Source organism: Bufo bufo, chromosome 11 (genome assembly GCF_905171765.1).
Source record: "Bufo bufo chromosome 11, aBufBuf1.1, whole genome shotgun sequence".
NCBI lineage: Eukaryota > Metazoa > Chordata > Amphibia > Anura > Bufonidae > Bufo > Bufo bufo.
In genome coordinates this window covers 89,313,163-89,340,799 of record NC_053399.1, presented here as the reverse complement: position 1 = coordinate 89,340,799, position 27,637 = coordinate 89,313,163, and the positions used below count along the sequence as shown (strand labels likewise).

At 45.2% G+C, this 27,637-nt stretch overlaps 1 protein-coding gene across 3 annotated transcripts; it reads right to left on the bottom strand.

Annotated features, from left to right (window-relative positions):
• LOC120981921 (annexin A2-like) lies at positions 1-27,637 on the bottom strand. 3 transcript variants are annotated; one of them, XM_040411716.1, is made up of 13 exons: positions 27,516-27,637; positions 14,174-14,236; positions 10,595-10,691; positions 10,196-10,287; positions 9,537-9,650; positions 8,362-8,452; positions 7,247-7,326; positions 7,110-7,169; positions 6,802-6,892; positions 5,671-5,766; positions 3,581-3,639; positions 804-926; positions 1-192 (listed from the first exon to the last, which is right to left on the bottom strand). In XM_040411716.1, the coding sequence occupies exons 2-13, from the start codon at positions 14,219-14,221 to the stop codon at positions 130-132; spliced, it is 1,014 nt and encodes a 337-aa protein (XP_040267650.1). In that variant the 5' UTR covers positions 14,222-14,236; positions 27,516-27,637; the 3' UTR covers positions 1-129. The 3 variants fall into 3 exon arrangements, with proteins under 3 accessions (XP_040267650.1, XP_040267651.1, XP_040267649.1); XM_040411717.1 differs by lacking the exon at positions 27,516-27,637 and adding an exon at positions 14,491-14,574; XM_040411715.1 differs by lacking the exon at positions 27,516-27,637 and having other exon boundaries at positions 14,174-14,471.

The window sequence follows — 27,637 nt, the reverse complement described above, 5'->3', positions numbered from 1 at the left end:
GTTTATGAAAGATACCTTTAATAAATGAGGGAAGATTGCTGGGTCAGAGGTCACCCCGCTGGAGTGGACAGCCAGGGTTGATAAAGATGGCGGCCATACTGTCCTCTTGGTCATTAAGTGCGGTGACATCTATATATCTTCTGCCCGGCACAGCTGCTGCAGCGCTGAGCGATAACTGCCCTTGGTGTCACTCTGAAAGAGAAGTGTGTGACATCACAGCTTAGAGGGGGTGTGTCCTCTCCTGTAATAATGAGATATCGCGCAGCAGATATGTCAGGGGGTCTGTTCTGCTGGTCAGAAGGGTGGACCGGCCGATACAAGAAGATCTAACCGAACTCAAACCTGCAGCATAAACTTCCCTCTTGCAGTACCACTTTTCACCACTACTTCGCTCTATAGATAAAAGTGCAACAGCGCCCCCTCCTGGTCCAATAATGGAAATAATAGTAAAAATACATATATAAGAAAGGCCTGAGAACTTTCCATGGTAAATAAAATATTAAAAGCTTTCAATAGGGGGATTGCTCTGCTTGAAACGGCGCCACTCTTATCCGTGGGCTATGTCCAGTATTACATCCAGTTGATGGCAATACCAGACATAGCCTAGGCCCTTTAAGTTTATGTTAGTAGTCTTTCTCATGTTTGGCAGGCGAATAGTGTATGTTATAGGGGAAGTTATTTCCCACCTGCCCCTTGGCTCAAACTAGCGTACTACAGGGTACCTCCCCCCTCCCCACACATACAGAAACTAGTGTTTTTATTTTTTTAACTTTATTAAAAGTGGACTCTCCCTTTAAGATTACCTGAATGGATGAATAGAGGGATTTCCCGTATTTCCTTCTATAGGCCACTCGGATACTCAGTAAATCGACCTCACTGCGAGATACCAGGATACGTATAAGAGTGCTTTCATTAGTCCCCAGGCCCTGCAGGGGGAGATCAGCGACGTTATCTACAGCTTGTTAAAATATCGTCTAGAAACAGAAGACATTTAGATAGAGAAAGCCTGTGAGTCCTGCTACCCCATCACTTATAGAGAAAGCCTGTGAGTCCTGCTACCCCATCACTCATAGAGAACGCCTGTGAGTCCTGCTACCCCATCACTCCTAGAGAAAGCCTGGGAGTCCTGCTACCCCATCGCTCCTAGAGAAAGCCTGTGAGTACTCCTTCCCCACCTACTCCTAGAGAAAACCTGTGAGTCCTGCTTCCCCACCACTCATAGAGAAAGCCTGTGAGTCCTGCTACCCCATCACTCATATAGAAAGCTTGTGAGTCCTGCGTTCCCACCACTCATAGAGAACGCCTGTGAGTCCTGCTTCCCCACCTACTCCTAGAGAAAGCCTGTGAGTCCTGCTACCCCATCACTCATATAGAAAGCCTGTGAGTCCTGCTACCCCATCACTCATAGAGAACGCCTGTGAGTCCTGCTTCCCCACCTACTCCTAGAGAAAGCCTGTGAGTCCTGCTACCCCATCACTTATAGAGAAAGCCTGTGAGTACTCCTTCCCTACCTACTCCTAGAGAAAACCTGTGAGTCCTGCTTCCCCACCACTCATAGAGAAAGCCTGTGAGTCCTGCTACCCCATCACTCATATAGAAAGCTTGTGAGTCCTGCGTTCCCACCACTCATAGAGAAAGCCTGCGAGTCCTGCGTTCCCACCACTCATAGAGAAAGCCTGTGAGTCCTGCTACCCCATCACTCATAGAGAAAGCCTGGGAGTCCTGCTACCCCATCACTCATAGAGAAAGCCTGGGAGTCCTGCTACCCCATCACTCATAGAGAAGGCCTGGGAGTCCTGCTACCCCATCACTCATAGAGAAAGCCTGGGAGTCCTGCTACCCCATCACTCATAGAGAAAGCCTGGGAGTCCTGCTACCCCATCACTCATAGAGAAAGCCTGGGAGTCCTGCTACCCCATCACTCATAGAGAAAGCCTGGGAGTCCTGCTATCCCACCACTCATAGAGAACGCCCGTGAGACCTGCTACCCCATCACTCATAGAGAAAGCCTGTGAGTCCTGCTACCCCATCACTCATAGAGAACGCCTGTGAGTCCTGCTTCCCCACCACTCATACAGAAAGCCTGTGAGTCCTGCTACCCCCACCTACTCCTAGAGAAAGCCTGAGTCCTCCTTCCCCACCTACTCCTAGAGAAAGCCTCTGAGTCCTGCTACCCCATCACTCATAGAGAAAGCCTGTGAGTCCTGCTACCCCACCACTCAGAGAAAGCCTGTGGGTCCTCCTTCCCCACCACTCATAGAGAAAGCCTGTGAGTCCTCCTTCCCCACCACTCATAGAGAAAGCCTGTGAGTCCTCCTTCCCCACCACTCATAGAGAAAGCCTATGAGTCTTGCTACCCCATCACTTATAGAGAAAGCCTGTGAGTCCTGCTACCCCATCACTTATAGAGAAAGCCTGTGAGTCCTGTTACCCCATCACTTATAGAGAAAGCCTGTGAGTCCTGCTACCCCATCACTTATAGAGAAAGCCTGTGAGTCCTGCTACCCCACCACTCATAGAGAAAGCCTGTGAGTACTCCTTCCCCACCTACTCCTAGAGAAAGCCTGTGAGTTCTGCTACCCCATCACTCATAGAGAAATTCTGTGAGTCCTGCTTCCCCACCACTCATATAGAAAGCCTGGGAGTCCTACGTTCCCCATCACTCATAGAGAAAGCCTGGGAGTCCTGCGTTCCCCACCACTCATAGAGAAAGCCTGCGAGTCCTGCGTTCCCCATCATTTATAGAGAAAACCTGTGAGTCCTGCTTCCCCACCACTCATAGAGAAAGCCTGTGAGTCCTGCTACCCCACCACTCATAGAGAAAGCCTGTGAGTCCTGCGTTCCCCATCACTCATAGAGAAAGCCTGTGAGTCCTGCTACCCCACCACTCATAGAGAAAGCCTGCGAGTCCTGCTACCCCATCACTTATAGAGAAAGCCTGTGAGTCCTGCTACCCCACCACTCATAGAGAAAGCCTGCGAGTCCTGTGTTCCCCATCATTTATAGAGAAAGCCTGGGAGTCCTGCAACCCCATCACTCATAGAGAAAGCCTGTGAGTCCTGCTACCCCACCACTCATAGAGAAAGCCTGGGAGTCCTGCTACCCCATCACTCATAGAGAAAGCCTGTGAGTCCTGCGTTCCCCATCACTCATAGAGAAAGCCTGTGAGTCCTGCTACCCCACCACTCATAGAGAAAGCCTGCGAGTCCTGCTACCCCATCACTTATAGAGAAAGCCTGTGAGTCCTGCTACCCCATCACTCATAGAGAAAGCCTGTGAGTCCTGCTACCCCATCACTCATAGAGAAAGCCTGGGAGTCCTGCTACCCCACCACTCATAGAGAAAGCCTGGGAGTCCTGCGTTCCCCACCACTCATAGAGAAAGCCTGGGAGTCCTGCGTTCCCCACCACTCATAGAGAAAGCCTGGGAGTCCTGCATTCCCCACCACTACCACTCATAGAGAAAGCCTGGGAGTCCTGCGTTCCCCACCACTCATAGAGAAAGCCTGGGAGTCCTGCGTTCCCCACCACTCATAGAGAAAGCCTGGGAGTCCTGCGTTCCCCAGCCTGGGAGTCTTTACCTTCATTGCATTGTACAGTCTGTCTGCAAAGTAGAGTGGAGTGTCCTTAATGACGGCCACTAGGAGGAGAAGATACATGAGCTGTTATATACACACTTGTATAGGAAGGAGCCGTCCCATAGAAGTCATTACATCACCTCTGCGATGTCAATGTCAAGCAGGTAAACAATGAAGGGAAGGCTGCGCTCGCACAGCGCACGACCTTCTCTTCAAACAGCTGATCGTCAGGGGGGTTGTTAGATGTCAGACCCCCGCCGATCTGGTATTGATGACCTATCCTAGGTCATCAATATTAAGATCCTGGAAAACTTTAACAATTGATGACCGATCTCTAGGACAGGTCATCAGTATCAGATGGGGGGTGGTGCTGTTTAGTGGAGCTTTGTAGTTTCGGTACCTGAGCTGCTCCGAAGGTGCCAGGTGTCGGACCCCCAGTGATCCGATATTATCTACCCATCCTGAGGATAGGTCATCAATTGTTAAATCCTGGAGATTCCTTTTAATTATACTACAATTGTAGCAGCTCTTCTGAAACTTTGTAATACATTGTTTCCATTCCTGATACCTTTGCTTGCTTTCAGTAAATAGAAAATATTGACTCCAATACCCTGTAACAAACCCTCAGCTGTGTAGAGGAATAAGCCAGGGAACATATTCAGCCCCTGAATGGAACAATTAAATGTTCCCTTCCACTGACTTCAAGCAGTGATCTTGAAAATGCTTTGAAATTTGTAACCCTGAACGGAAACTTTATTTGTCCATTTTTTAGATATAAAACTCATACAGCTCATACTTCTCACAGCTGAGGGTTTGCTGCCATTGTTTCCCATGCTCTGTTAGGGGTGGTCTAAACATGGCGGACTTGCTTCAGGTTTCATAGTGTATTACAGTGGCGGCAGAGTGGATGGGAATTTACAAAAATCTGCAGCGGAGACTGTACAGCATGTTAATTTATACTACGGATTTCATCCTAGGGGGGCAACAGAAATTCCAAAAGGTGGACAGAGTCCGAAGGACTGCTACTGAAATGTGAGTAATGGCATCTACTATAATTCTCAGCTTGGTATTGATTTTGATATACAGTACAGACCAAAAGTTTGGACACACCTTCTCATTCAAAGAGCTTTCTTTATTTTCATGACTATGAAGGCATCAAAACTATGAATTAACACATGTGGAATTATATACATAACAAACAAGTGTGAAACAACTGAAAATATGTCATATTCTAGGTTCTTCAAAGTAGCCACCTTTTGCTTTGATTACTGCTTTGCACACTCTTGGCATTCTCTTGATGAGCTTCAAGAGGTAGTCCCCTGAAATGGTCTTCCAACAGTCTTGAAGGAGTTCCCGGAGATGCTTAGCACTTGTTGGCCCTTTTGCCTTCACTCTGCGGTCCAGCTCACCCCAAACCATCTCGATTGGGTTCAGGTCCGGTGACTGTGGAGGCCAGGTCATCTGGCGCAGCACCCCATCACTCTCCTTCATGGTCAAATAGCCCTTACTTTCAAAGTTTTCCCAATTTTTCGGCTGACTGACTGACCTTCATTTCTTAAAGTAATGATAGCACCTCGTTTTTCTTTACTTAGCTGCTTTTTTCTTGCCATAATACAAATTCTAACAGTCTATTCAGTAGGACTATCAGCTGTGTATCCACCTGACTTCTCCTCAACGCCACTGATGGTCCCAACCCCATTTATAAGGCAAGAAAACCCACTTATTAAACCTGACAGGGCACACCTGTGAAGTGAAAACCATTTCAGGGGACTACCTCTTGAAGCTCATCAAGAGAATGCCAAGAGTGTGCAAAGCAGTAATCAAAGCAAAAGGTGGCTACTTTGAAGAACCTAGAATATGACATATTTTCAGTTGTTTCACACTTGTTTGTTATGTATATAATTCCACATGTGTTAATTCATAGTTTTGATGCCTTCAGTGTGAATCTACAATTTTCATAGTCATGAAAATAAAGAAAACTCTTTGAATGAGAAGGCTGTGGCTACATTTTTTTATATTCAGTGATACAACATTGGGAACGGAGATGTGGGCAAAGCCCTGCGCGGTAATCTACCTCTGAATGCGGCACTTACCTAACGTCAGGAGTCCTTTCTGGAAGTCGCCTTTAAAATTCTTCTTAACGCGTTCCTCTATGTCCACGGACGTTGATGTCTTGAAGTGATCAAACACTAAGAGAAGAAATGAGGGATGAACAGCGGGGGAACGAGCATTGATCCAAATCAATCAGCTCAATGAAGTCCTGGTGATGGGAGAGGATCCCACCAGGCTTTACTATACTCCCAGGACAGTGGCAGTAGTTCTCGCCGCTCTCGGTTTTAATGGTGAGTCTCCCCTGGCCATGTCCAGTTGACACCCTGCTCCAGTGACTGCCTCTTCTCTCTGCTGGGCTTTGAGGTTGTTAGGGTCACTGGACCTACTTTATGACATTGAGCCTGACAGCCTGTTTAAAGGGGACTCAGACCTGTCTAGCGCACTTGCTTCTTATTCCTTGTGATTCTGATCTTGGTCCTGACCTTGGCCTACTTCTTGGATATATCGCTTCTCTCCCATACTGGCCATGTCCAGTTGACACCCTGCTCCAGTGACTGGCTCTTCTCTCTCCTGGGCTTTGAGGTTGTTAGGGTCACTGGACCTACTTTATGACGTTGAGCCTGACAGCCTGTTTAAAGGGGACTCAGACCTGTCTAGCGCACTTGCTTCTTATTCCTTGTGATTCTGATCTTGGTCCTGACCTTGGCCTACTTCTTGGATATATCGCTTCTCTCCCATAATGGAATTGCAAAAATCAGACATTTAAGCTCCACCTATGAGAACATCCCAATCTGGCTGTAAAGGGATTTGCATAAATCAATGCCCCTTTTGTGTTCCAGTTCCTGGGATACACACCGACAGTTCGGGGCTATGTTCTTGCCCTTTGGATTCTTTTTCTGGTACCTGTGGTTCTTCTCCTGGCTCTGATTCTCAGGTCTGTCCCTGACTACCCTGCCATCTGGTTGCATTCCTACCTCTCTATACCCTTGTCTCTATTCCTGACTGTGCTACTACTCCATGTGCACGACCTGGCTATCTGCCATACCCCCTTGTGTGGGTTAAAGGTAAAGATCAGGGGATCCCTTAGACTCCGCACCCCAGTGTAGCCAATGACAAGCAGACTGTGGCACATGTGACAGTAACAACAGTATTTCTGCCCATAGCTGAATTACCTCTCCTCAGGTGTCCGTGGGTCCGTTCTGTCAGAATCGTGATCCACTGGGCACTGTTGGCCGTGTTCTTCGGCCCCAGATCACTCAGAATCTGTCGTCACAAATATCAGAGGCAGAAAATACGTTATTGAAGGCTGCTTGAAATTATACCGCAGAGGTGCTACAAATATAACTTGTCGTTTTATGAAAAGTTTGAGGCTAATTAAAGGTGGAATTCCCCTTTAAAAAAAGTCTATGCCTATTTATTTACAGCTGTACCAGAGTTTACCACTAGAGGGAGCAATGTAACCATATAAAAGGCATACAACCTTTGAATCCTGCTCAATCAGGTCATAGTCAATTATCCCAGAATCCTTTTCTCTCTTGCCCTGGAATGAAAGGTATAAATCACTAGCGTTATCCTGATATACCGTAGAGAGTGAAAGGCTGCCCTGCGTGTCTTTACCTTGGCCAGCGCTAGGAGAAGAGCGGTGTATGGCTCTTTGGTGTCCGATGCGATGTCCTTCTCCAGATCCACTTTATATTCTGTGTTGGAGACAAAATAAGAGTCCTCATTGGCTGATGTCAGTGCCTACAACAATGGAGACCTCAGTGTATGTAGACCCTCCTCCATCAAGCTCTGCGCCAGAGGCTACAGTCTACACAAACCCCATTCTCCTCACAACCATGGCCCCCCAATGTCTGCTCTTGAGGGCTGAAATATGACATTTATATTGCAATGCTGTTTAATGTAAAGTTCCCCTTTAAAGTGATTTTCGCTCAGAAAAAAAATTATCGTTTAAATCAGGTTTTTATTATAAATACATTTTTTACACAGTTTTGTTGCTATCCACATAACAAAAAACTTGAAATATTCCAATATATTTACACTGGCCACCAGAGCAGACACAATAGGCTGTCAGTTTCTGCAGTTATCAGCTGTGCTGTGTAGACAAGGACATAATGAGCAGAGCCATGTCCTATCATTGAGCCATGTGCTATTTAAAGGGGTCGTTCCACCATAACCACTTATCAATGATCCATAGGATAGGTGACAAGTATGTGATCGATGGAGATCCGATCGACTGAGGACAAGAATGGGGGTCCATGCGTCTCCCAAGTGAACAAAGCGATGGTCACATGTGTTGCCGCTCTTCATGTCTTCAGCTTAGAAATGAATGGAACACAGGGCTGAACTGGGGACCTCAGTGGCTGGACCTCAGATAATGGGTGAGTGGGACAACCCCTTTAATGGTTAGATCATGCAGGACAGTAACACTATAGACATAGATAAGGTTCTGTATGCAGCCCCCCTGCCGCTTCCTGGCTTTTGGGGCTGTACTCCCATCATTGTAGACTGTATATTATACTAGGACGTTTCGCTCACTCCCTTTCATTGCAGCTGCCGTAAAACAAGCTTGCCCCCGCTGTACCGACAATGCAGGAAGGAAGTGTGAACCAATATGTCCGCATCGGGGGAAGAAATCAATCTCTTCTGCAGACTAACATCAGATACAGGATACATTGTCTTAGAGGGCATCCTCAAGGCTCTAGTAGAGTGGTGTAGCCTCGTGCACTTACCCTGCCGGTAACATGTCTGGATCTCTCTGAGCTGATCACCGGATCTAGTGGACAGGATTTCTGTCAGGGTTTCTTCATCGGTACCTAAACCCTGCATTAGAAGATAGAAATACTACTTGTGACATCCCTCTGGAAGAAGAGGACCCTCTGCATCGTGTGTGTGAGCAGAATTCTCCCGTCACAGTCCCAGGAACATTTCATAGCAATAAGCAGTGGCCATGTTCTCGGCCCATAAATTAGGTATTTGGTGGAGCGAAGGGTGGGCCAGAGTCCCTCAGAGCATCAGAACCATTATGCTCTGCAATTAGAGCCTCTTCCCCCTCCCCTTGATTGACCGGAGTAGGCATCTCACCAGGTCCTGTGACCTAGCACCGCAGAGATGTTTACTGCGCATGTGCCAATGATGTTGTCCTCTACCTGAACATAGCCAAGCGCCTTCTCCTCCGGGTGGAGTTGGTATAGTCCTCGCATGTGCAGTTAACATCTGTGCTGCTGGGGAAGCACAGCCTGATGCGCTGCGCATGCGCTGACAGTGTAGACTATAGTGCAGAAGAGAGATTACAGGGAGCCAAGGGGAGCTGAGGAGCTCTGGTGCTCGAGGGGCTTAGGCCCACTCCTCGGTACACAGAAAGCCTAATATTAATTTTTCTCAGGAACGGTGCAGTGGAGGAACACAAATAATCGTTTTACTCAGCCGAATCAACCCTATCATGCATTGTCTCTGGTTTAGCAGGGTTGATCCTGCTCACAGATGCTCTTTAAAGGAGTTTTCCGACAAAAAGTATTTGTCTTTATTCGCAGGATAGGTTATAAATATCGGTTGGCAGAGGGTCCAACTGTAGGACCTCCAGTGATCCAGAGAACAAGAGGTTGCCAAATTCCTTCTGTGTGAATGGTACAATAGGGCGCATGTTGGCCCACCACTTCATCCACTACTAAGCCACTGACAGAATTATGGCACTCCAGAGAGGGGTCTCGGACCCCTTTTTCCACCTTTATTTGACTCCCCTGTAATCCAGCATTCATCACCTATCCTTTGAATACTTTTCTTGGGACAACCCCTTTAACTTCCACCAACCATGAAGACTTTCAGCTTTTTTGGTCCTAAAAGAAAGCGTATCTCTCATTCTCATAAGCTGTTGTCAGACCTCATCCTTCATAACTGATCATCTTACCTTCATTGCTGATTTTAGTTCTTGGGCATCAAATGCAGCCGGTGTCTTCAGAAGCCCAACCATAAGCTTCTCCAGGTCTCCTGAGAAAGCTTTCTTGATGTCCTCCACCAAGTCCTACAAGGAAGAATATGTGCATCTGTTCGGCAGCTATTATCCTGAGGACCTTTTCTTCAGCCATGATGCTCGGCGCTTATGTTACTGGCTTAGGAATCATAATGTTTGTATTTGTATCTAGCTCTGGCCCCTGGAGCAGACAACCCATTTAACTACTTCTCCTAATGCGAAATGTGTCCCTCTATCTGCACCAAGTCAGCCAGCCTACCATTTATCTTCTGTGTGGTCATCACCCCATTGCCCATGCCTCTATTGTCAGCTTATCTTCTCGAGAACAAAAGGATCGTGCATGTTGACATCCGACCCCTATTTTCCTCAACATCTGGTGTCAAGGAGGGTTGGTGGACCCCCATACACATGAGATGGTCAGCTGGTTCCACTGAAATTACTATCTTGGGTTGACATACATCAAGCTTAACCAGTAGAGATTGTCCGAAGTGGATAACCCCTTTAATTTTTAGTGATTTGGCAAAAATGAAAGAGCGTCTAGCCCCCCACTTGTGTGCAGAAGCTGAAACATAGTATGTTTGGACAGTTCTCCTTACCTTCTGATCTTCTGCCTTGTACAGGCGAACCACTTCTTGTCTTTGGTCGTTGTTAAGACCTGTCACGGTGTCGATGATGGTTTGCACGTTACCTGTCAATGAACATGATGAGAATGACTGGCATACATATGGAGAGGTAGTAAAGATGCAGGACACTACGCCACCACTGTCGGGGTACGTCCACTGACAAAAATTCCCAAGAAAATCTGTAGCATGAGTTATAGATGCCACAGATTTCAGACTATGCCGTTGCAAATCCACACCGCAGGTGCACAGTTTTTTTTATTTTATGAGAACCACTTTGCTGGTACTGATGGTCACCGGTATGGGTGTACTGTGCCCGACACTATCATGGAGAAACCCAAATGTTCTTGTCACCGACAGCAAAACAAGCCGTACCTTTATCCACCAGCGTTTCACTAATCTTCTCCACATCAGTTTCAGGTTCAAAGTTCTTCAGAGGTTTGATGGTGCCTAGTGTACCCCAAGCAGAAACCTGGTGGAAGTGTCAGAGGAGGAATGCGTTAGTTCCTAGGCCCAACGATCTTACGTGTATGGAGTTGTCCTGACTCTACCCAGTGGCAGATAATAGGGGAGAGAAGCATCAGACATGTTGCCTTTCAGTATGCCCAATCTTTTGTTTGGCCAACCGTGCGTGTTACCCTCACCAGCTATTGACAATAAAAAGCAGTGTCTACTGGAAAATACAGAATAATGCAGACAAAGCATAGTCTATGGGATCTTTTAAAGGCATAGTCATTTTTGGATGCAGTTCCTTTATTGCCTTTACAGTATTTTCCAGGGGTTAAATATCCTCAGGATAGGTCACCAATACCGGATGAGTGGAGGTCTGATTCCCAGTACCCCGCCGATCAGCTGTTTGAAGGCTGTGTCAAACGGATGAGCGCTGCAGCTTCTACATTGCATACTAAACACAGCGCCAGCCATTGTATAGTGGATGTTCTTGGTATTGCAGCTCAGTCTCATTCACTTGAATGTGACTAATGGACGGGATGCCACAGGCTTAAAGAGGCCACAACTCCTCGGCCCTTCAAACAGCCGATCAGTGGGGTGTTGAGTCAGAACCCAAATTTGTGACCTATCCTAAGGATAGCTATTCAAGATTTAGGAACTTTGAGGCCTAATTCCCCTAAAAATTGCACCTCATGGACTTCTCATGGAGTCCTGGCAACCTTGTAGTTTTGTCCTCGTAATCATGAACCAGAGAGCTTAGGATGAGCAGTGCTTTGGACAAGAATTGCTGTCTGCAGTGGGGGAAGAATGCCCAGTATTATTTACTGTAGAAAACTGGTAAAACAGGTGGAACAAGACAGACAAGAAGCAGACAATAACCCTCTGCTCCAGAGGGAGAGCGGTCAGTACATGCTGGTCTACCTGAGAATTCCCCCGCTGAATGAGAAATAGTATAGAATGTGTAACAGGACTGCTCATGTGCCTCCACAAACCCTTCTTTATACACATGAGGTGGAACCTCCCATGTATGACGCAGATTTTAGTATAGTATGTGTAACAGGACTGCTCGTGTGCCTCCATGAACCCTTCTTCATACACATAAGGTGGAACATCCCATGTTTGATGCAGATTTTAGTATAGTATGTGTAACAGGACTGCTCGTGTGCCTCCACAAACCCTTCTTCATACATATGAGGTGGAACCTCCATGTATGACACAGATTTTAGTATAGTATGTGTAACAGGACTGCTCGTGTGCCTCCATGAACCCTTCTTCATACACATGAGGTAGAACCTCTTGTGTATGATACAGATTTTATTATAGTATGTGTAACAGGACTGCTTGTGTGCCTCCAGGAACCCTTCTTCATACATATGAGGTGGAACCTCCCGCATATGATGCAGATTTTAGTACAGTATGTGTAACGGGACTGCTCGTGTGCCTCCACGAACCCTTCTTCATACATATCAGGTGGACCCTCCAGTATATGACGCAGATTTTAGTAGCGTATGTGTAACAGGACTGCTCGTGTGCCTCCATGAACCCTTCTTCATACATGTGAGGTGGATTCTGCTGCTGCTGCTTTCTCTGCTGCCGTCTTTCAACAAAACAAGCGCGGTTTGTCATGTGGGTGTTGTTGCACCATTGGTAAATGTCACGGACAAAGCAGTCTTATTTATAGGTCTTTCCTCTCTTGGAGAGGCACTCACGCTTGTTGGTTTCACACCTACAAGAAACAGTTCCTACAATTTCAGTAACTCAACAGTTCTTAATTTTTGTACACCCAGGATCAGGTTCACCTCTCATCTGATGGGTTGAGATGACACCGGCCAAGGCCAGTCCAAAAGCTATAAGAAATTTGTCTCTTTAAGAGCAAAGCCTGGCACCGTCTGGAATTGACAGCCTCTAATTTATAACGTGGTCCTTAGAGAGAAGGAGTTACTCTTTACTCTAGACCGGGTTGGCAAAATATTTCGAAAGCGCTCCACTACTGGTGAGTTCATCCTTCACTCTTGACCCAGTTGGTTTCTCCACATCATTCCTCCCTGAGTTTCCTTCAGACAACTGCCAAGCCTGGATCCATCCAACCTAATTTTTGTGCAGCTAGCTTGGGCATCACCTCTCTACAGCCTTCCCGCAGCCTGCCGAGACTCTACTGTGGTGGTCGTCCCGGCATAGAACTTCTTCTTACCATGTCAGATCATGTGTACCACACTACGCCAGCCAGATAGCAACACTTTAGCGTCAAACATCCCTATTGAAGTAACCAACTGGTTTTCCGCCAATGGTCCCTGAGAGTAACATGGCCTCCTATGAGATGGGAATCATGAATGATTTATCAACATGAGATGGGTGCCCAATGCTGCCCAGGTCTACCCCGAGGGTAAAAATACCACCCGTTACACACCGTATCTGAACTCAAGCTGGAACACATCTCAAGCATGCTAACATCTGTTTTCTATTGCCTGATACCCAGATCTTTCCACTGCTGTCTTCTGGAGATCTTCTGATGAAGTCTCAAGGAGAAGCAGGGTTACATCAAGGAAACCCTGGTCTAATAAGGCAAAGCATGTGCTGCAACATATCTTAGATACAAGGCAGATATGTCCTGGTTATACCTAAAAGAAACCCCCACCATTGGAAAGTGCCACATTCAGAGGTCGGCAATGTGGATGACTACCTGACGCTCAACAAGATTGACAACCCAGTTGACGAATCCATTTTCTTATAGACCTGCTGTTACCAAATGAGCACAAAAGACTGGAAATGTCAAATCCAACAATTTATCAAAACCTTGACAAAAGCGTTTAGAAAGATCAGGCATGTTGACATGATACAGCCTGATCCTTCGTTCCCCTGAAATCTGCCATCTGGGGAAAGTCTGGACGCCTTTATACATGTTAGATGTTTGGCTGGTTCCACCAAAAGCCCAAGTAGATATCTCTGACCAGGTACATGCCTTCAATTGGTTATTCAAATGCCACCAGGCTGTAGAGTGGAGCACAAAGGCAGAAAAGGAACCTGGTGCCCAAATCCATCTCCAACAAGTGCCATTATAAGATAAGCACTTGGTGGAGGCTCCTTCACCTTCCATGACCCTTTGATGTGGAGTAGAGTACCCCTATGATGGGAACCTCCCATGACTCTTAGAAGTTGAGTAGAGTTCCCCCTATGACGGGAACCTCCCATGACCCTTAGATGTGAAGTAGAGTGCCCCTATGATGGGAATCTCCCATGACCTTTAGATGTGGAGTAGAGTTCTCCAATGATGGGAACCTCCCATGACCCTTAGATGTGGAGTAGAGGTCCCCTATGATGGGAACCTCCCATGACCCTTAGATGTGGAGTAATACCCCCATGATGGGAAACTTCCATGACAATTACATGTGTAGAGTGCGCTTATGATGGGAACCACCCATGACCCTTAGATGTGGAGTAGAGTGCCCCTATGATGAGAACTAAAGAGAAGGACTCCATTGTACATGTTAGTAGGACAGGACTCACCTTATCTGCCAGGTGCAGAGAGCTCAAGATTTCTTGAGTCATCGTCATTGCTCAAGGATCCCTCTGAAATATATATACAGACAGATGGTTGGAGAAGTTAGTCTAGGTCCCTGCAGGTTTCGAGCAGAAGAGCCGTCCTGGATGTGACTTTTATTGAGAGTGAATAACTGGTTTTGGCTGTTCTTAAACCAGCGCCTGTCCCAGTGCAGGGAGCGAGGGGAGTGGACAACGCGTTACTCAGGAATGGAAAAATGTCAAAGAATGTGGAAGTGACAGAGCAGCTCAGGGGCAGGCCACGTCCAGGACGACACATATACCTGTGCCCGGGGTCACCCCCTCCCCCGGCATTATCTCTTTCACTTCTCCCAAGCTGAGATTTGGGCAGTGCACGTGGAGTGTCCATCAGACCACGGGTGATACGGCCCTGGTTCCTCCCTGTCTATTGATTTATCAGGGTGGAGAAGGAATTTGGCAGCTACTGAGGGTAGAAGGAATGTGGCTCTGGATCACGTGGCTCCAGCCTCGCTCTCCCACCTGGAGAAGACCCCAGTGATATCTCCACCGGTGGTGGAGTGCTGTGGCCAGTCACTCAGGTCTCCTGATACAAATGTGCTGCAATAAAGAACACTTCACCTGCACCGGTGGTGGAGTGCTGCTTGTACTGTACGGCTGGCATTTGCATCGGGTGCCCGAAGTGCATCTACTACTGTAAGAAATCTGCCAGCAGCAGCTTGCTGATTGTTTCCACATGTTTTTTCAGTACAGTACATAGAATAACTTGCTGATTGTCTGTAGTAAATTCTATTTCCATACTGAACAAACATCAGCTTACTGATTGTTTCCACGTGTTTTTTTAATACTATACAGAGAATAGCTTGCTTACTGTATTTAGTAAATTTACTTTCTATACTGCACAGACAGCAGCTTGCTGATTGTTTCTGTGTAGGAGAAATTTAGGCCTCGTGCACACGACTGTATGTGTTTTGTGTATGGCTACCGGATGAGCGCACGCCGCCATTTCTTTTTTAACGCCTGTAGAAATGTACAGCATCTGAAAACGACTGACAATACAGTTACCATACAGAGAGTAGCTTGCTGATTGTTTCCATGTGTATTTTGTATAATGTGCAGATTGTTTGTAGTAAACTCTGTTTCTGTACTGCAGACAGAGAGTAACTTTTGCATTGTTTATATTAGGGTTTCACCGGGTATCGAATTATTGATACCCAATCGATACCGTGACTTGCCTTTTACCAATACTAGGCTGCACTACTGCACAGCCTAGTATCACAGAACATGATGCGGTACCTGAGGGGTTAACTGCCGCTGATTGCAGCTCCCTGTCAGGTGCCGGCTATGTGATTCTGCCTCCTGTGTCTGTGTTAATGGGTTACTTATCTTCATTGGTGGCCGTACATTGGCGATGCAGTGCGCCCAACCCCCCCCCCTATTATAATCATTGGTGGTGCAGCGCCCCCCCCCCCCCTGTATTATAATCATTGGTGGTGCAGCACCCCCCCCCTGTATTATAATCATTGGTGGTGCAGCACCCCCCCCGTATTATAATCATTGGTGGTGCAGCGCCCCCCCCCGTATTATAATCATTGGTGGTGCAGCGCCCCCCCCCCCCATATTATAATCATTGGTGGTGCAGCGCCCCCCCCTGTATTATAATCATTGGTGGTGCAGCGCCCCCCCCTGTATTATAATCATTGGTGGTGCAGCGCCCCCCCCCGTATTATAATCATTGGTGGTGCAGCGCCCCCCCCCGTATTATAATCATTGGTGGTGCAGCGCCCCCCCCCGTATTATAATCATTGGTGGTGCAGCACGCCTAATAGAGCTCTATCAGGGTGAATAGGACAAGGGATGAAGAGATCCCAAGTTCTAGCCCCTAAGGGGGGAAATAGTTATTAAATAAACAGTAAAAAAAAAACACACCAAAATATTAAGTATAAATCACCCAATTTTACATATACAATAAATAAATAAACATATGACATATCGCTACATCCGAAAAATCCAAACTACTAAAATATAAAAAAATATTTCCTATGCGGTGATCGCTGTAACAGAAAAGAAATAAAAACCGCGCGATTCACCATTTTTTGTCACCTTTTTCCCCTCCTAAAAATAGGATGGAACTGTTCTATTATAGGCCGGAGCGTCCATGAAATGCGGGATGCACGCAGCTGGGTTTTTCTTCGCGTGGTATCGAATGTTATCGAGTATCGCAATACTTTTTTATGGTATCAAAATCAAATCAAAATTTTGGTGTAATGACAACCCTGGTTTATATGTAATGAATTCCCTCTCTGTACTGCACAGAGAGCAGCTTGCTGATTGTTTCTACACATTTCTATACTGCACAGAGAGAAGCTTGCTGATTGTTTCTACACATTTCTATACTGCACAGAGAGCAGCTTGCTGGTTGTTTCCACCTTGTTTTTATACTATACAGAGCAACCTGCCAACTGTTTCACTGGTACATTCTGTTACTGCACAATGCTGCCTGGTGATTGTTTACAGGTTGTAAATTCTCTATTGTGTACTGAGAGCAACCCACTGATTGTTTCCACATATGTTATTTTTATTACCATACAGAGAATATATTGCTGATTGTGTATATTAAATTCTGTGTCTATACTGCAGAGAGCAGCTTGCTGATGGTTTCTACACATTCCTATACTGCACAGAGAGCAGCTTGCTGATGGTTTCTACACATTTCTATACTGCAGAGAGCAGCTTGCTGATGGTTTCTACACATTTCTATACTGCACAGAGAGCAGCTTGCTGATGGTTTCTACACATTTCTATACTGCACATACTGCAGCTTGCTGATGGTTTCTACACATTTCTATACTGCACAGAGAGCAGCTTGCTGATGGTTTCTACACATTTCTATACTGCACAGAGAGCAGCTTGCTGATGGTTTCTACACACTTCTATACTGCACAGAGAGAAGCTTGCTGATGGTTTCTACACATTTCTATTCTGCACAGAGAGAAGCTTGCTGATGGTTTCTACACACTTCTATACTGCACAGAGAGCAGCTTGCTGATGGTTTCTACACATTTCTATACTGCACAGAGAGAAGCTTGCTGATGGTTTCTACACATTTCTATACTGCACAGAGAGAAGCTTGCTGATTGTTTCTACACATTTCTATACTGCACAGAGAGCAGCTTGCTGATGGTTTCTACACATTTCTATACTGCACAGAGAGAAGCTTGCTGATGGTTTCTACACATTTCTATACTGCACAGAGAGCAGCTTGCTGATGGTTTCTACACATTCCTATACTGCACAGAGAGCAGCTTGCTGATGGTTTCTACACATTTCTATACTGCACAGAGAGCAGCTTGCTGATGGTTTCTACACATTTCTATACTGCACAGAGAGAAGCTTGCTGATTGTTTCTACACATTTCTATACTGCACAGAGAGCAGCTTGCTGGTTGTTTCCACCTTGTTTTTATACTATACAGAGCAACCTGCCAACTGTTTCACTGGTACATTCTGTTACTGCACAATGCTGCCTGGTGATTGTTTACAGGTTGTAAATTCTCTATTGTGTACTGAGAGCAACCCACTGATTGTTTCCACATATGTTATTTTTATTACCATACAGAGAATATATTGCTGATTGTGTATATTAAATTCTGTGTCTATACTGCAGAGAGCAGCTTGCTGATGGTTTCTACACATTCCTATACTGCACAGAGAGCAGCTTGCTGATGGTTTCTACACATTTCTATACTGCAGAGAGCAGCTTGCTGATGGTTTCTACACATTTCTATACTGCACATACTGCAGCTTGCTGATGGTTTCTACACATTTCTATACTGCACAGAGAGCAGCTTGCTGATGGTTTCTACACATTTCTATACTGCACAGAGAGCAGCTTGCTGATGGTTTCTACACACTTCTATACTGCACAGAGAGAAGCTTGCTGATGGTTTCTACACATTTCTATTCTGCACAGAGAGAAGCTTGCTGATGGTTTCTACACACTTCTATACTGCACAGAGAGCAGCTTGCTGATGGTTTCTACACATTTCTATACTGCACATACTGCAGCTTGCTGATGGTTTCTACACATTTCTATACTGCACAGAGAGCAGCTTGCTGATGGTTTCTACACATTTCTATACTGCACAGAGAGCAGCTTGCTGATGGTTTCTACACACTTCTATACTGCACAGAGAGAAGCTTGCTGATGGTTTCTACACACTTCTATACTGCACAGAGAGCAGCTTGCTGATGGTTTCTACACATTTCTATTCTGCACAGAGAGAAGCTTGCTGATGGTTTCTACACATTTCTATACTGCACAGAGAGAAGCTTGCTGATGGTCTCTACACATTTCTATACTGCACAGAGAGCAGCTTGCTGATGGTTTCTACACATTTCTATACTGCACAGAGAGCAGCTTGCTGATGGTTTCTACACATTTCTATACTGCACAGAGAGAAGCTTGCTGATTGTTTCTACACATTTCTATACTGCACAGAGAGAAGCTTGCTGATTGTTTCTACACATTTCTATACTGCACAGAGAGCAGCTTGCTGGTTGTTTCCACCTTGTTTTTATACTATACAGAGCAACCTGCCAACTGTTTCACTGGTACATTCTGTTACTGCACAATGCTGCCTGGTGATTGTTTACAGGTTGTAAATTCTCTATTGTGTACTGAGAGCAACCCACTGATTGTTTCCACATATGTTATTTTTATTACCATACAGAGAATATATTGCTGATTGTGTATATTAAATTCTGTGTCTATACTGCAGAGAGCAGCTTGCTGATGGTTTCTACACATTTCTATACTGCACAGAGAGCAGCTTGCTGATGGTTTCTACACATTTCTATACTGCACATACTGCAGCTTGCTGATGGTTTCTACACATTTCTATACTGCACAGAGAGCAGCTTGCTGATGGTTTCTACACATTTCTATACTGCACAGAGAGAAGCTTGCTGATGGTTTCTACACATTTCTATACTGCACAGAGAGCAGCTTGCTGATGGTCTCTACACATTTCTATACTGCACAGAGAGCAGCTTGCTGATGGTTTCTACACATTTCTATACTGCACAGAGAGCAGCTTGCTGATGGTCTCTACACATTTCTATACTGCACAGAGAGCAGCTTGCTGATGGTTTCTACACATTTCTATACTGCACAGAGAGCAGCTTGCTGATGGTCTCTACACATTTCTATACTGCACAGAGAGCAGCTTGCTGATGGTTTCTACACATTTCTATACTGCACAGAGAGAAGCTTGCTGATTGTTTCTACACATTTCTATACTGCACAGAGAGCAGCTTGCTGATGGTTTCTACACATTTCTATACTGCACAGAGAGAAGCTTGCTGATTGTTTCTACACATTTCTATACTGCACAGAGAGAAGCTTGCTGATGGTTTCTACACATTTCTATACTGCACAGAGAGCAGCTTGCTGATGGTTTCTACACATTTCTATACTGCAGAGAGCAGCTTGCTGATGGTTTCTACACATTTCTATACTGCACAGAGAGCAGCTTGCTGATGGTATCTACACATTTCTATTCTGCACAGAGAGCAGCTTGCTGATGGTTTCTACACATTTCTATACTGCACAGAGAGCAGCTTGCTGATGGTCTCTACACATTTCTATACTGCACAGAGAGCAGCTTGCTGATGGTTTCTACACATTTCTATACTGCACAGAGAGCAGCTTGCTGATGGTTTCTACACATTTCTATACTGCACAGAGAGCAGCTTACTGATGGTTTCTACGCATTTCTATACTGCACAGAGAGCAGCTTGCTGATGGTTTCTACACATTTCTATACTGCACAGAGAGCAGCTTGCTGATGGTTTCTACACATTTCTATACTGCACAGAGAGCAGCTTGCTGATGGTTTCTACACATTTCTATACTGCACAGAGAGCAGCTTGCTGATGGTTTCTACACATTTCTATACTGCACAGAGAGAAGCTTGCTGGTTGTTTCTACACATTTCTATACTGCACAGAGAGAAGCTTGCTGATGGTTTCTACACACTTCTATACTGCACAGAGAGCAGCCTGCTGATGGTTTCTACACATTTCTATACTGCACAGAGAGCAGCTTGCTGATGGTTTCTACACATTTCTATACTGCACAGAGAGAAGCTTGCTGGTTGTTTCTACACATTTCTATACTGCACAGAGAGCAGCTTGCTGATGGTTTCTACACATTTCTATACTGCACAGAGAGAAGCTTGCTGGTTGTTTCTACACATTTCTATACTGCACAGAGAGCAGCTTGCTGATGGTTTCTACACATTTCTATACTGCACAGAGAGCAGCTTGCTGATGGTTTCTACACACTTCTATACTGCACAGAGAGCAGCTTGCTGATGGTTTCTACACACTTCTATACTGCACAGAGAGCAGCTTGCTGATGGTTTCTACACATTTCTATACTGCACAGAGAGCAGCTTGCTGATGGTTTCTACACATTTCTATTCTGCACAGAGAGCAGCTTGCTGATGGTTTCTACACATTTCTATACTGCACAGAGAGCAGCTTGCTGATGGTTTCTACACATTTCTATACTGCACAGAGAGCAGCTTGCTGATGGTTTCTACACATTTCTATACTGCACAGAGAGCAGCTTGCTGATGGTTTCTACACATTTCTATACTGCACAGAGAGCAGCTTGCTGATGGTTTCTACACATTTCTATACTGCACAGAGAGCAGCTTGCTGATGGTTTCTACACATTTCTATTCTGCACAGAGAGCAGCTTGCTGATGGTTTCTACACATTTCTATACTGCACAGAGAGCAGCTTGCTGATGGTCTCTACACATTTCTATACTGCACAGAGAGCAGCTTGCTGATGGTTTCTACACATTTCTATACTGCACAGAGAGCAGCTTGCTGATGGTTTCTACACACTTCTATACTGCACAGAGAGCAGCTTGCTGATGGTTTCTACACATTTCTATTCTGCACAGAGAGAAGCTTGCTGATGGTTTCTACACATTTCTATACTGCACAGAGAGAAGCTTGCTGATGGTTTCTACACATTTCTATACTGCACAGAGAGAAGCTTGCTGATTGTTTCTACACATTTCTATACTGCACAGAGAGCAGCTTGCTGATGGTTTCTACACATTTCTATACTGCACAGAGAGAAGCTTGCTGATGGTTTCTACACATTTCTATACTGCACAGAGAGCAGCTTGCTGATGGTTTCTACACATTCCTATACTGCACAGAGAGCAGCTTGCTGATGGTTTCTACACATTTCTATACTGCACAGAGAGCAGCTTGCTGATGGTTTCTACACATTTCTATACTGCAGAGAGCAGCTTGCTGATGGTATCTACACATTTCTATTCTGCACAGAGAGCAGCTTGCTGATGGTTTCTACACATTTCTATACTGCACAGAGAGCAGCTTGCTGATGGTATCTACACATTTCTATTCTGCACAGAGAGCAGCTTGCTGATGGTTTCTACACATTTCTATACTGCACAGAGAGCAGCTTGCTGATGGTTTCTACACATTTCTATACTGCACAGAGAGCAGCTTGCTGATGGTTTCTACACATTTCTATACTGCACAGAGAGCAGCTTGCTGATGGTTTCTACACATTTCTATACTGCACAGAGAGAAGCTTGCTGATGGTTTCTACACATTTCTATACTGCACAGAGAGCAGCTTGCTGATGGTTTCTACACACTTCTATACTGCACAGAGAGCAGCTTGCTGATGGTTTCTACACATTTCTATACTGCACAGAGAGCAGCTTGCTGATGGTTTCTACACATTTCTATACTGCACAGAGAGCAGCTTGCTGATGGTTTCTACACATTTCTATACTGCACAGAGAGCAGCTTGCTGATGGTTTCTACACATTTCTATACTGCACAGAGAGCAGCTTGCTGATGGTTTCTACACACTTCTATACTGCACAGAGAGCAGCTTGCTGATGGTTTCTACACACTTCTATACTGCACAGAGAGCAGCTTGCTGATGGTTTCTACACATTTCTATACTGCACAGAGAGCAGCTTGCTGATGGTTTCTACACATTTCTATACTGCACAGAGAGCAGCTTGCTGATGGTTTCTACACATTTCTATACTGCAGAGAGCAGCTTGCTGATGGTTTCTACACATTTCTATTCTGCACAGAGAGCAGCTTGCTGATGGTTTCTACACATTTCTATACTGCACAGAGAGCAGCTTGCTGATGGTTTCTACACATTTCTATACTGCACAGAGAGCAGCTTGCTGGTTGTTTCTACACATTTCTATACTGCACAGAGAGCAGCTTGCTGATGGTATCTACACATTTCTATACTGCACAGAGAGAAGCTTGCTGATGGTTTCTACACATTTCTATACTGCACAGAGAGCAGCTTGCTGATGGTTTCTACACATTTCTATTCTGCACAGAGAGCAGCTTGCTGATGGTTTCTACACATTTCTATTCTGCACAGAGAGCAGCTTACTGATGGTTTCTACACATTTCTATACTGCACAGAGAGCAGCTTGCTGATGGTTTCTACACATTTCTATACTGCACAGAGAGCAGCTTGCTGATGGTTTCTACACATTTCTATACTGCACAGAGAGCAGCTTGCTGATGGTTTCTACACATTTCTATACTGCACAGAGAGCAGCTTGCTGATGGTTTCTACACATTTCTATACTGCACAGAGAGCAGCTTGCTGATGGTTTCTACACATTTCTATACTGCACAGAGAGCAGCTTGCTGATGGTTTCTACACATTTCTATACTGCACAGACAGCAGCTTGCTGATGGTTTCTACACATTTCTATACTGCACAGACAGCAGCTTGCTGATGGTTTCTACACATTCCTATACTGCACAGAGAGCAGCTTGCTGATGGTTTCTACACATTTCTATACTGCACAGACAGCAGCTTGCTGATGGTTTCTACACATTTCTATACTGCACAGAGAGAAGCTTGCTGATGGTTTCTACACATTTCTATACTGCACAGAGAGCAGCTTGCTGATGGTTTCTACACATTTCTATACTGCACAGAGAGCAGCTTGCTGATGGTTTCTACACATTTCTATACTGCACAGAGAGCAGCTTGCTGATGGTTTCTACACATTTCTATACTGCACAGAGAGCAGCTTGCTGGTTGTTTCTACACATTTCTATACTGCACAGAGAGCAGCTTGCTGATGGTTTCTACACATTTCTATACTGCACAGAGAGCAGCTTGCTGATGGTTTCTACACATTTCTATACTGCACAGAGAGCAGCTTGCTGGTTGTTTCTACACATTTCTATACTGCACAGAGAGCAGCTTGCTGATGGTTTCTACACACTTCTATACTGCACAGAGAGCAGCTTGCTGATGGTTTCTACACATTTCTATACTGCACAGAGAGAAGCTTGCTGATGGTTTCTACACATTTCTATACTGCACAGAGAGCAGCTTGCTGATGGTTTCTACACATTTCTATACTGCACAGAGAGCAGCTTGCTGATGGTTTCTACACATTTCTATACTGCACAGAGAGAAGCTTGCTGATGGTTTCTACACATTTCTATACTGCACAGAGAGAAGCTTGCTGATGGTTTCTACACATTTCTATACTGCACAGAGAGCAGCTTGCTGATGGTTTCTACACATTTCTATACTGCACAGAGAGCAGCTTGCTGGTTGTTTCTACACATTTCTATACTGCACAGAGAGCAGCTTGCTGATGGTTTCTACACACTTCTATACTGCACAGAGAGCAGCTTGCTGATGGTTTCTACACATTTCTATACTGCACAGAGAGAAGCTTGCTGATGGTTTCTACACATTTCTATACTGCAGAGAGAGCAGCTTGCTGATGGTTTCTACACATTTCTATACTGCACAGAGAGAAGCTTGCTGATGGTTTCTACACATTTCTATACTGCACAGAGAGCAGCTTGCTGATGGTTTCTACACATTTCTATACTGCACAGAGAGCAGCTTGCTGGTTGTTTCTACACATTTCTATACTGCACAGAGAGCAGCTTGCTGATGGTTTCTACACACTTCTATACTGCACAGAGAGCAGCTTGCTGATGGTTTCTACACATTTCTATACTGCACAGAGAGAAGCTTGCTGATGGTTTCTACACATTCCTATTCTGCACAGAGAGCAGCTTGCTGATTGTTTCTACACATTTCTATACTGCACAGAGAGCAGCTTGCTGATGGTTTCTACACATTCCTATACTGCACAGAGAGCAGCTTGCTGATGGTTTCTACACATTTCTATACTGCACAGAGAGCAGCTTGCTGATGGTTTCTACACATTTCTATACTGCACAGAGAGCAGCTTGCTGATGGTTACTACACATTTCTATACTGCAGAGAGAGCAGCTTGCTGATGGTATCTACACATTTCTATACTGCACATACTGCAGCTTGCTGATGGTTACTACACATTTCTATACTGCAGAGAGAGCAGCTTGCTGATGGTATCTACACATTTCTGTACTGCACAGAGAGCAGCTTGCTGATGGTTTCTACACATTTCTATACTGCACAGAGAGCAGCTTGCTGATGGTTTCTACACATTTCTATACTGCACAGAGAGCAGCTTGCTGATGGTTTCTACACATTTCTATACTGCACAGAGAGCAGCTTGCTGATGGTATCTACACATTTCTATACTGCACAGACAGCAGCTTGCTGATGGTTTCTACACATTTCTATTCTGCACAGACAGCAGCTTGCTGATGGTTTCTACACATTTCTATACTGCACAGAGAGCAGCTTGCTGATGGTTTCTACACATTTCTATACTGCACAGAGAGCAGCTTGCTGATGGTTTCTACACATTTCTATACTGCACAGAGAGCAGCTTGCTGATGGTTTCTACACATTTCTATACTGCACAGAGAGCAGCTTGCTGATGGTTTCTACACATTTCTATACTGCACAGAGAGAAGCTTGCTGATGGTTTCTACACACTTCTATACTGCACAGAGAGCAGCTTGCTGATGGTTTCTACACATTTCTATACTGCACAGAGAGAAGCTTGCTGATGGTTTCTACACATTTCTATACTGCAGAGAGAGCAGCTTGCTGATGGTTTCTACACATTTCTATACTGCACAGAGAGCAGCTTGCTGATGGTTTCTACACATTCCTATTCTGCACAGAGAGCAGCTTGCTGATTGTTTCTACACATTTCTATACTGCACAGAGAGCAGCTTGCTGATGGTTTCTACACATTCCTATACTGCACAGAGAGCAGCTTGCTGATGGTTTCTACACATTTCTATACTGCACAGAGAGAAGCTTGCTGATGGTTTCTACACATTTCTATACTGCACAGAGAGCAGCTTGCTGATGGTTTCTACACATTTCTATACTGCACAGAGAGCAGCTTGCTGATGGTTACTACACATTTCTATACTGCAGAGAGAGCAGCTTGCTGATGGTATCTACACATTTCTGTACTGCACAGAGAGCAGCTTGCTGATGGTTTCTACACATTTCTATACTGCACAGAGAGCAGCTTGCTGATGGTTTCTACACATTTCTATACTGCACAGAGAGCAGCTTGCTGATGGTTTCTACACATTTCTATACTGCACAGAGAGCAGCTTGCTGATTGTTACTACACATTTCTATACTGCACAGAGAGCAGCTTGCTGATGGTATCTACACATTTCTATACTGCACAGACAGCAGCTTGCTGATGGTTTCTACACATTTCTATTCTGCACAGAGAGCAGCTTGCTGATGGTTACTACACATTTCTATACTGCACATACTGCAGCTTGCTGATGGTTACTACACATTTCTATACTGCAGAGAGAGCAGCTTGCTGATGGTATCTACACATTTCTATACTGCACAGACAGCAGCTTGCTGATGGTTTCTACACATTTCTATACTGCACAGAGAGCAGCTTGCTGATGGTTTCTACACATTTCTATACTGCACAGAGAGCAGCTTGCTGATGGTTTCTACACATTTCTATACTGCACAGAGAGAAGCTTGCTGATGGTTTCTACACATTTCTATACTGCACAGAGAGCAGCTTGCTGATGGTTTCTACACATTTCTATACTGCACAGAGAGCAGCTTGCTGATGGTTTCTACACATTTCTATACTGCACAGAGAGCAGCTTGCTGATGGTTTCTACACATTTCTATTCTGCACAGAGAGCAGCTTGCTGATGGTTTCTACACATTTCTATACTGCACAGAGAGCAGCTTGCTGGTTGTTTCTACACATTTCTATACTGCACAGAGAGCAGCTTGCTGATGGTTTCTACACATTTCTATACTGCACAGAGAGCAGCTTGCTGATGGTTTCTACACATTTCTATTCTGCACAGAGAGCAGCTTGCTGATGGTTACTACACATTTCTATACTGCACAGAGAGCAGCTTGCTGATGGTCTCTACACATTTCTATACTGCACAGAGAGCAGCTTGCTGATGGTCTCTACACATTTCTATTCTGCACAGAGAGCAGCTTGCTGATGGTTACTACACATTTCTATACTGCACAGAGAGCAGCTTGCTGATGGTTTCTACACATTTCTATACTGCACAGAGAGCAGCTTGCTGATGGTTTCTACACATTTCTATACTGCACAGAGAGCAGCTTGCTGATGGTTTCTACACATTCCTATACTGCACAGAGAGCAGCTTGCTGGTTGTTTCTACACATTTCTATACTGCACAGAGAGCAGCTTGCTGATGGTTTCTACACATTTCTATACTGCACAGAGAGCAGCTTGCTGATGGTTTCTACACATTTCTATACTGCACAGAGAGCAGCTTGCTGATTGTTTCTACACATTTCTATACTGCAGAGAGCAGCTTGCTGATGGTTTCTACACATTCCTATTCTGCACAGAGAGCAGCTTGCTGATGGTTTCTACACATTTCTATACTGCACAGAGAGCAGCTTGCTGATGGTTTCTACACATTTCTATACTGCACATACTGCAGCTTGCTGATGGTTTCTACACATTTCTATACTGCACAGAGAGCAGCTTGCTGATGGTTACTACACATTTCTATTCTGCACAGAGAGCAGCTTGCTGATGGTTTCTACACATTTCTATACTGCACAGAGAGCAGCTTGCTGATGGTTTCTACACATTTCTATACTGCACATACTGCAGCTTGCTGATGGTTTCTACACACTTCTATACTGCACAGAGAGCAGCTTGCTGATGGTTTCTACACATTTCTATACTGCAGAGAGCAGCTTGCTGATGGTTTCTACACATTTCTATACTGCACAGAGAGCAGCTTGCTGATTGTTTCTACACACTTCTATACTGCACAGAGAGCAGCTTGCATATGTACTTACATGGAGCCGCGCTGTGGTATCGGGTGCTGGCCGCTGGCACAGGGCGGACTTGGTGCCCTCAGTGTCTGCTTACCCTCCCCTTCCTGACGGACAGTGGCCTCTGCCGCCCTGCCATTGTTATT